This window comes from Danio rerio, chromosome 7 (genome assembly GCF_052040795.2).
Source record: "Danio rerio strain M-AB ecotype USA chromosome 7, GRCz13ab, whole genome shotgun sequence".
NCBI lineage: Eukaryota > Metazoa > Chordata > Actinopteri > Cypriniformes > Danionidae > Danio > Danio rerio.
The window spans coordinates 39,544,375-39,555,000 of record NC_141027.1 but is presented as its reverse complement, the minus strand read 5'-3'; the positions used below and the strand labels follow the sequence as shown (position 1 = coordinate 39,555,000).

The following is a 10,626-nucleotide window of genomic DNA, read 5'->3' as shown; positions in this document are numbered from 1 at the left end:
TCCGGTTGAGATGGAACAGAGCTACTGTATGTAAGGAATACTAGCTTACAGAGAACTGGTAGCTGAATGCAATATACTGTACTGTATGCAAACTGTGCCTTTTTTCCTATGTGAAATAAATTTGTTGCAGAATGTGCATTGCTATTTTGTAATGGTTTTTTTTCATAGGACAGTTTGCAAGATTTGCTGTCACAAGGCTGCACAATATATCGTTTTAGCATCGATATCGCAAGGTGTGAATACCAGTAGTCACATCGCAGGACGTGCAGTGTGGAGTCAGGATTATAGTTGAGCGGGTACAGCAGTTTAGAACACGATAATTTTGGGGTAATTTCAGATAAACCATAACAAAATGAAAGTTTATCAATTGGGGCGACACGGTGGCTGAGTGGTTGGCACTGTCGCCTCATAGCAAGAAGGTTGCTGGTTCCGGCTGCATCAGTTGACATTTCTCCAGTTGAATGACTGTGGAGTTTGCATATTCTCCGTGTTCACGTAGATTTCCCCAGGGTGCTCCAGTTTCCCCCACAGTCCAAAGACAAGTGAATTGAATAAACTAAATTGGCCGTAGTGTATGTGTGTTAAATGTGTGTGTATGGGTGTTCCCCAGTACTAGATTGGATAGCTGGAAGGGTATTCATTGTGTAATACATATGCTGGATAAGTTGGTGGTTCATTGCGCTGTGGTGACATTTGATAAATAAAGGGACTAAGCTAAAGGAAAATTAATGAAGTTTATCAATTGCTTTTGTTTTTAAGGCCTTCTGTATACATTTAAAGCTAGCTTATTATTACATTTGTAGCTTTACTAAAGATTAATTGTATTTAATTATTTACACAATGAAGAATATGCAGCTTTATGTTTTTTTCTGTACTTGTATGCTGTTAGACTTTTTCATTTGTATTTTTTTCTGATTTATATATCTCTTCTTGTAATTTAATTATTATATTTTGTGCACTCCCCTACAAAATCATCCCAATCAATGTCTAATTATTCATTTATTAAGTTATCTTGTTAAAAATCGCAGTATAAATCACAGAATTTAAATATTGCTTTGTACTTTTTTCTACTGTCAAATGACTTGTTATTATAAAGTGGCCAAAAGAGATCACCGGATGTGACCTTGAACAATATTGGCTTATATTGACCCTGCAAGTGGCGTCAGGCTTTCGAAATATGAGGTACATGTTAGATTTCACATGTTATATGGAATGATGATGATAATACATAACTCAGTTTAGGTATTTAATTTACAGTCTTTTTTGCATTGAAAAAAAAAAAAATATATATATATATGTATGAGTAAAAATATTGAATTTATTTTGCCTTTATTTAATTAGCTGCCATTTTCCTCAATTAGCATGATGATTTCATGATGAATATTTTCTGAACAAAATATTGTGCAAGGAAATGAGGACAGTTTGGAAATACAGTTGCTGCATTTTCTTAATAACAGTTGTTTAATTTTAAGGCAAAAGCAGCTTTACGCAGTTTGCTTATTTAATATTTTTATTCTTCAAGGAAAAATTAAATAATCAAGGTACTGTAAGTTTTTTTACTTGATCAAAAATATTATATTTTTTTTTTATAGCCTGTTAAGCAGCACAGCTGTTTTCTACATAATAAATAATAAGACAAACTAACTGAGCAGAAATGAGCATTTTAGAGTGATATCTGAAGAATTACTTGACATTACTCTAATTATGTGAATAATCTAAGACTGGAATAATGCAGCAGATCCATCACAGGAATAAATTATTAAATATAATAACTCAAAATGCAACAGAATCTATTTTTTTTGCTCTTTGTTTTTAAAACAAATCAAATAAATACAGCTTAAAAAGCTTAGAAATGTAATAAAGCCATTTAGAATATTATAGATTTTTTTTTATATTATTACTATAATTTATTGTCATAGTATTACTTTTTTTAATGTTTAAACTAACATTCAATACTGAATAAAACCTGTTTTCTAAATTCTCTCTGGCAAATCACATCATCAAACAGAGACGCCCTAAACAAATTTGATGGATCCATTTAGAGTCAAAGAGAAAACGGCTGTCAGTAAAAGCCTTGGTGATGCACATATCTGAGGATTTGCCAGATTGAAGCGTCAACATGTTTGATTAACTGATCTGCAAGGGAAAAAAGAGAGAGTTCATTTTCAAATGACATTTGCATTTCAATCCTTTGATAACGTCGTCCTTTGAGTGCGACAGCCTCTGGGTAAAGCGAAAGAGGATGCAGCTTGTCAGATCTGTTTTTCACGCAATCCGAATCTCTCCAAGATGACACAGCATTATAACACACTGGGCTGCTGAACCGTATCCAGACGACATTGTAGTGTTAATGCCAGCTGGAATGGTGGCTGGTTAACAGTTGTAACAGCTTTGGTGCTCAGTGTGAAAAGGTGCAGACCTGACCTCCGCTGTGCTAACTGCTTGTGCCTGTGAGTGCCGAGACTGTAATTGATGTTGAGCAGAAGTTTAATCAGCCGGCTGGGTGAGAAGCGTTGATCCTGCCAAGACTCGAAGACCTGTTAAACTAATCATCCAAACTTTCAAATTATCTCTGCCTCGTGGAACACACAACCATTTGACCGCCTGACATTGTACTTTTGAGGGTAACAACATATTAAGCATATCCTAAAATTAAGAGAATGTGACATAGATTTTTTGAGCATTTGTCAGAGATGTTAGATTGTTGACGTAGAGTATGATTGTGTGCTATTTGTGTTGTGTTTCTGGCAGGCTCTCTTTTTTTGAACTACGCCAGAAAGAGCAACCAACCTTGAATTACACCCTCTCACTTTCGCTCTTTACAACTGTCTATTAATTAGGCTTGTAAAAGACTTACACATTTTTCTTTGGGCGCCAGAGTGCCATACTATTATGGATTATAAAATCCTTATGCTTTTTATTTATTTGGCTCAGTTTCAGTTTGATAATGTTCTCTCTCCAGATGCTTTTGGGGTATTGTAATCATATTGTCATAAAATTAGTGGCAATATGTCTTCTAGTGTAATTGTTATGATGATGATTTATACACTGTATGTAATGTATAGTACCAGTATAGACCCCTGTTTGCCTTCAGAACTGCCTTAATCCTTAATGGCTTAGAAGTATACTGAAAACATTTTTTAGAGATTTTGGTCCAAATTGACATGATAGCATTACGCAGTTGTTGCAGATTTGTCGGCAGCACATTCATAATGTGAATCTCCTGTTCCACCACATCCCAAATGTGCTCTATTGGATTGAGATCTGGTAAGTCTGTGGTGTTGACACTATGCTCAATTGGTACTAATGGGCCCAAACTGTGCCATGAAGATATCCCCCACACCATTACACCACCAGCAGCAGCCTGAACTGTTGATACAAGGCAGGATGAATCCATACTTTCATTTTGTTGATGCCAAATTCTGACCCTACCATCCAAATGTTGCAGCAGAAATTGAGACTCATCAGACCAGACAACATTTTTCCAATCATATGTTGTTCAATTTTGGTGAGCGTGTGGGAATTGTAGCCTCAGTTTCCTGTTCTTAGCTAACAGAAGTGACAACTGGTGTGGTCTTCTGCTGCTGTAGCCTATCTACCTCAAGGTTGGACGTGTTGTGCATTCAGAGATGCTCTTCTGCATACCTTGGTTGTAACGAGTGGTTATTTGAGTTACTGTTGAAACTAATCAAGGTTCCATAATGCAATTCAAAAACATAAATAAAATGAAATAAAAAGCATGAATCACAAAATACGTAAAACTACTAATATATGGATGTTTTTTAAAGTGTGCTTTTCACCTTATTCTCAGCTGTCGAGCGGGCGCTGCCATTTGAATCTTTTTGTCTCGCGACTTCCGGTCACATTCACTTCCATTCATTTTTTGACGTTAACAACTGCTCGTTACGCTGCTTGATGTTGCAATTTAATATTTTCTTATTATAATATGCTACGTGGTCTGTGTAGTCATGCAAACATTTGTTTGTTGAGCAAGTAGTTTGGCCATTTTCTGCCGTTTATTATTCCTAGTCATTTCTCCCATAGGCGACTGAATCGGAAGTTCTAAGACAATCGCGAAAACAGGCGCACTTCCGCATTTTAGAATAAGGTCAATAAAAGAAGAATAATAGTTTGGCATTTAAAAGTTTTGCTAAACAATAAATATTTATCTTTATGTCCCAAAAGTCATAAAACCAGTTTGATAAGTGAGCAATGACAAATGTGTAATTCTCTAACTATTCTCTCAACAAACCTGTTAAACCAACTTTTGAACTCTGTGTGTTGAAATACCACTGCATTGATGGTACATTTATTCTGTAATCGGTAAAAATGTAAATGAATGTAAAAATGTAAATGAATTTATTCCCCAGTGTCTTTGTAGCTTCTATACACCTTATAAAATCCTCCTTGGCTCTCTGCACTCTACAAAAGTAAAAAAAAATTCCTGCACAATTTTGTGTGTCTATGGGAAAAATGATAACTGTGAAAAAGGTTTAGCACATAACTGCTCTGTGACAGATGATAAATGCTTAATCCCACATACTTGCCCCCTTTTTTGTTTGTTTTGATGAAATTGTCACTTAAGTGTGGCTAATTCTTGTAAACTCAGTCTGTTCCTCATCTGTTCCACCGCACTCTAGCAAAAAACGTCTTTAAAATACAAGCATTTATAAAATGATTAATTATCTCCTTTGTTTTCAGACAATGGCATGGTGTCGCTTTGATGCGTTTTACGTGTCAGTCATTTTAATGACTTTTTAGTCCAGTTTCTTTTGTGATTTGCACTTTTGTTAACCTGCACTTCTGAAGAAAAAATAACTGAAGATTCAGTAATAATGGATACAGTGACCTCTTTTTTTCCACCTATCCATCATTCATCCCTCATGTCACGTTTGAAAGGTTTCCTTTCAAGTCCTTCGTTTGTCTTATAGTCTCTCTGTCTACTCAGTAAAACTGCTTTTGCTTGTTGACAATGAAAATATTGGTTGTTAAAACCATTTTATTTTTATTTTAACTCTGTTACAATAAAGATATTCCTATTACTGTGGATTTACTTTTAAATTACTCACATTAATATTACATTTTAAATGCAGTAGATTTAATTTTAAAGTGTTTGTCTGAAGTGAAAAGAAAAATGCTTTCATTGTACTGAGGCATACTTGTAAAATTGTTTTCTGTCAATGAGAAATGTCAGAAGAGAAGCAAGGTGACAAAGTAATTTGGCTTAGAAGAAAATATCCATAAACGCAATTAACATGAAATAATTAATTGTGTGACCTACACACCCACAAACTGTCAGTGAGAGAAATTGCATTTTAAAATAAATGTAAATGTATTTTTTAATTGCAGCATTTTTCTGATATATTATAAAATTATAATAATATTCAATAATAAAATAATGGTTTAAGTATGTTTTGGTCAAGTAATTGCATAACAATTGTCAATTTTTTTTATATCACCTTACTTTTTTATTGCGATATGTTTTAATATTTTTCATATTTAAATAATACTTAATAATTGTTTCAGTATGTTTTAATCAAGTAATTGCAGAAGGTGCAATATAATATTATAACGTTTTGTTTTGACCTCATCATCTAACATTTGTAAAATAACAGAAAATGAAATTTTTCTATTTATATTCTCTATATGTATTTTTTCGTAAAAGTATTAACAAATGTAATACAGATATGGCTGCTGAGAATGCACATTTCTTCATGCGTAGTGCTGCAATTTGTCATGTGCTGTGCCGCCTTTCCAAAAAAAAAAAAAAAAAAAACACTTGTGTTTCGCGCAATATCCACCAAGTGGAGCAAGGTACAACCGCTTTTCCATTGTCGGGCCAGTGCAAGCGAACGCCCCCCAAGTCAAACAGCCGGCCCAGGGTTTGTGTTTCCGAAAACCATCGTTAGCCAACTATGGTTTTAAGTTCCATTGTTATAAACTTAGTTTGTTGGGTTTGTGTTTCCCAAATCCATCGTTCAAACATTCGCAAACCGCGTTGCAAACTTGTAAGTTAGCAACTACACCTGGAGCTGTAGTTAAAAACATAATTTCTGGTTGTGTTCTATTCCCAGTTATCCCCCCTATATACCCTATTCCCTTCAAATGTTAGCTATAAGCAATGTTTCTTGAGCAGCAAACCAGCATATTAGAATGATTTCTGAAATATCAATTAGAAAATTCAGCTTTGCCATCATCACATCAAGAATTTACATTAATAATAATAATAATAATAATAATAATATATTCATATAAAAATTTAGTTTACTTGTTTAATTGCAATATTTTATCAAATATATTTTAATATTTAAATAACATTTGATAATACATTAATATTTTCAGTGCTTTTTAGTCAAGTAATTGCAGGCTTGGTAAGCCTGTAATAGTGTAATATTTTACTGATGCCAAACTTTTCGATTTATACTTTTCTTATACAGCACTATCAGATGTGTTTTATTTCAGGTCAGGTTTAGTGCTAAGTCCATAGCGTCTGGTTCCCAAAGGGTCTTTTCTAGTGAGAGAATCCCTCCAGCTCATTAGCTCGTGGCTGTTAGAGCATCTCCTGAAAGCCCGTCTGAACGCCAGCTCACCACACCTGGGTGTCTGTGCACCGTAATGGGCAGACGGCAGAGTGCAGGGCGAAGCTGCGTAATAGATATTTATGTCTGCATTACGTCTCCTTGAGTTCAGGTCATAACAGGCAAATCTAATCTGTTAGCTAGGCCCAGGATCGACCCTCTACTGCCAAATGGACCTCTAAGTGTACTATTTGGCCAAAGCCTTCCCTCTTCGCTTCTGTAATTATGGTGACAGGGGCTGAGCACTGAAGAGGACAGCCTGACATTTCCTTGTTTATCTCTGAAAAGAGTTATGTTGCAAGCAGGGGCCTCTATTAAATTCAGTGGCGAGTACGTTCTCTGATTTGCAAAGTGCAGGCAAGTTTATGTAAGAATCTTCACGTAACAAGTTATCTCAGATAGACTAAATTCCTGAGGCAAAACAAAGCTTAACTGTTATTGTCTAGATCTGATGCAAAGAGGGTTTGCTGATATATTATATAGTTGAGATATGAGAGACTTTTGTCTGGTTTTTTTTTTGGCTATTTATTTTTATCTGCTTTCCTTTAACTGAACAAGAATATACGCAGTGAGTTTGACCAGTATCAGTGAACCCTTCATGTTATTTATTTTCATGTGGTCTGCACTGAACTGAGTGTTCAAGTCTTGGGTTGCACTCAGAGATGCCCTGTTAACCACAACAAAACACAGCAGATATTGCAGTCAAATGCTGTTTGAGTTTCCTTGTTGAAATCTATTGTTGCGGTCAAATGTACAAATTGTACTGTCTCTTCGGGTAAGATATATATACTATCTTAAAGGAGTCTGAATGCAGTAGTAGTGTTTCAATGCATTTACATTTGAATTTATACTTGAATATTCAGTCAGTCCTCAGCATTTAACAATCGTTCAGTAATCATTCCAATATATTGGTTTGGTTCTCAGTTTTATTCTTAAAAAACTGTTGTCCTGTGCAATATGCTTATAAAAATCACAGCATATATATTTAATAATTATTTTTACATTATGCATGTTTTTATGTCCCTTTTGATCAATTTACTTTGTTGCATGATTTTAAAAATCTAATCAGTATTGAGATATGGCTTGACAATTGTTACATTGTGCAGGTAGGCTGCCATTTAAGTGGAAACGTTAAAGGTGCAGTAAGGGATCTGCCAAAATGCTAACCGGTAAGCATAATATCTTTGAAACACAGTCCCACCCCTGCCATCCAAAGCCACGCCTCCTGATATCACAAACGCACAAATAAAGATGACAGAGACCCACTAGTTAATGTAAACTTTATAATACCTTATAATACTACAATTCTGAATAGAAAACTGTATTATATCTAGCACGTTTTCAGTTGTGTAGCAAGCAAGACTTCATACTGTGCAATATTTCATGTATGCAAGGATCGCTGGTCTCACTCTCTCATGCGCTTTTTCCTAAAATGATTACTGTATGCTTAGTGGTTGGCTGGCAGCATGCAGATATTATACTTCTTACTAAGCCATACATGCATGCTATTTCAGACTGAAAATTCAAAATAGCATGGTAAACAATATAGGGAGTGCGTCATAGGTTGTCATTGTTCAAAAATAAATCAATGTAAAACCATGTTCACCTCAGTAAAGCAGGCTAGGTGGAATAGTAATATTTACTGATGTTTTGTTGTTAAACTAAATAAAAATCTACATTATTGATGCTGTAAAAAGACCTTATGTAATTAAGAATAGTCACATCAATCTTTCACCGGTAGATTTCATTGGCTGAACAACACTTCTGTGCTTATAACCCATTCATAACAACAAAATCTACATAAGCTTTGCGTGACTAAAAGAATTTTACAACATAACATTATTTGTCTAAAAGTAATAGTTCAACCATGGTGTCATACTTTCTCCAGCGTGCCGCATGGTAACTAATTGAGCATTTGTGTTTACCGCTCTCACTCTCTTTCTCGTGTGCACATGAACGTGCGTGTGTGTACAAATCTACATTTCTTAACATACAGTTTGGGCTACTTATCACAATTATAGGAATTATCAGCCCGACAATTTTTAATTAGATGAAAATTTTTTTATTTTTATGCCTTACCCAGAATATAGAAATACATATAAATACATTTAGATAATTTAATCATTACTATTGGAATGTGAAGAGACATTCAACCAGCAAAACAAAACATGTTTCTTAAGACAATCACCTACTGCACCTTTAACACAAATCTGTGTGTCACAACATTAAGAGTGAAACATTGAATTTGTACACGTCTGCAACTAATGTTTCTTTTCAAAATAGTCTGATGGGTTACTGTTTGATGAAGAAGATAAGAAAGAAATATCGGTACTGTTCTATTTATAGATTTTGAATGCCACCTTCCTACTTTTTCAGACAAATCACTGAATTAATCTGACTCATTGAATCAAACATTACATTTCAAATTAAAAAGCCTTCAGCGTAAAAAAGTAATTTTTCACTTTTTTCCATTGAGATTAATTTTCCCTCAAAATCACTTCACATTGAGTAATTTTCTCCAAGTATAGCTTGTCAAGAAAATTACATATTTTTTTATATCATTTTTGTGCAGTTCTATTATGAAAGTTATAAATTGGTATATCTACTTTTTTCTGCTTGTCTTTGAAGGTGCTGTAATTGGAGACGGTCAATCTGCAGTGGCCAGCAACATCGCTAACACTACCTATCGTCTGCAGTGGTGGGACTTCACCAAATTTGACTTGCCTGAAATCAGTAATGGTGAGTGGTATTAAAGCGATTTATGCCAAAATGTAATTTGTCTTCAGTTAGAGAGGATGATTCTTCAACAGTTCTGAATAGTCTACAAAGAATACTTAACACAAGAAAAATATCAATCTCAGGGCAAAAATCTCATCTACGGCGCATGTTTTTCAGACAATTTTAATGCTGCTGTGACTCCCTGATTTGGATTCTGAATGAACCATAATATTAGCATTCCTGTTTTCATGGGTGTTTTTGTGGGGTTTTCCAGAAAGGCATATAAGTTCTTTTTCTGGGATTTAATATTTGACATGTAGCCATCCACCCGAACAGAAAGTCAAAATGCTTTGGTAGCCCACAGTGTCGAGGAAATCACAGTGAGCGGAAAGGCTGCACTATGATAGAGAAAGGTAAGAGTGAGCACTCCACTGAGCACAAGAGTGCAGCTGATTGAGGGCAGATGCTATGGACAGGGGAGGAAATTGGTCACATATTAGAGTTATTTTCTTCCCCGCCTCTCTCTTTCTTTCTCTCTCTCTCTTATGACGAGGGTTACTGGAAGCTCTTGGCGATTACCCAGGGCTGATTACAAGATTGCAGAGTGATTCTTGTTATCTGAGCTTGATCTCACACCTGGCAGCACTTAGGCACTAACATCTGTTCAGCCTGAAAGAATCTTCAGGATCTTCCAAAGCAGAGGTTAGGGCATGTACACATAGTCAGATATATACTTTATCCCGCTTATTCCGTGGTCATTTGCCAGATTGTAGACAAGCTGAAACTATTATTGCTTTTGCTGTGCAATATTTGCCCAAATGGGTAAAAATGACAGTAATTTTCATCAGTTACAACACATTAGATTTGCCTACTTTAAATCAGACACAGGTGGACAGTAAAAGAGAGAGACCCTATGTGGGATGTATGACCTGACCACATCTAATCTTTCATCATGGATTCATCTAATATATACAACAGTTCTGTCTAGTTCTCAAATCTGATTGACTGATTGCAGTGCGATATTCTGCAATAAAAACACTCGCACTGCCCTTCTGTATTATTTCACCCACATAGAGTGACAGCAGATCTATAAACTCTCTACAGTTTGACACATATTGCGGCTGTTCGACAACTTAATGTACTTTTGAGGCTTTTTAGGTGAGAATGTAGTTGTTTAGATTGCAACTATGCAGTTTATTTATGAGGACATAGCATATTTTGAAGATTTATAGAGAAATTACCAACCTACATCACACATGACATCACACTGGTTCCCGGTTGCAATAGCAAACTTGTCAAGTTGTGCAGTAGGATGCCAATTTCCAAAAAT

At 35.2% G+C, this 10,626-nt stretch overlaps 1 protein-coding gene across 8 annotated transcripts in view; it reads left to right on the top strand.

Annotated features, from left to right (window-relative positions):
- ambra1a (autophagy and beclin 1 regulator 1a) overlaps positions 1-10,626 on the top strand; it is a 106,437-nt gene that overhangs the window by 35,088 nt on the left and 60,723 nt on the right. For 5 of the 8 annotated variants that reach the window (XR_015494511.1, XR_015494510.1, XM_087258659.1 and 2 more), the window contains 1 exon segment: positions 9,207-9,317. Coding sequence is in view for 3 of the 8 variants with exons in the window: in XM_087258659.1 (XP_087114785.1) it covers positions 9,207-9,317 (111 nt within the window). In the remaining 5 variants the exon portion in view is untranslated. 8 annotated transcript variants of the gene reach the window in all.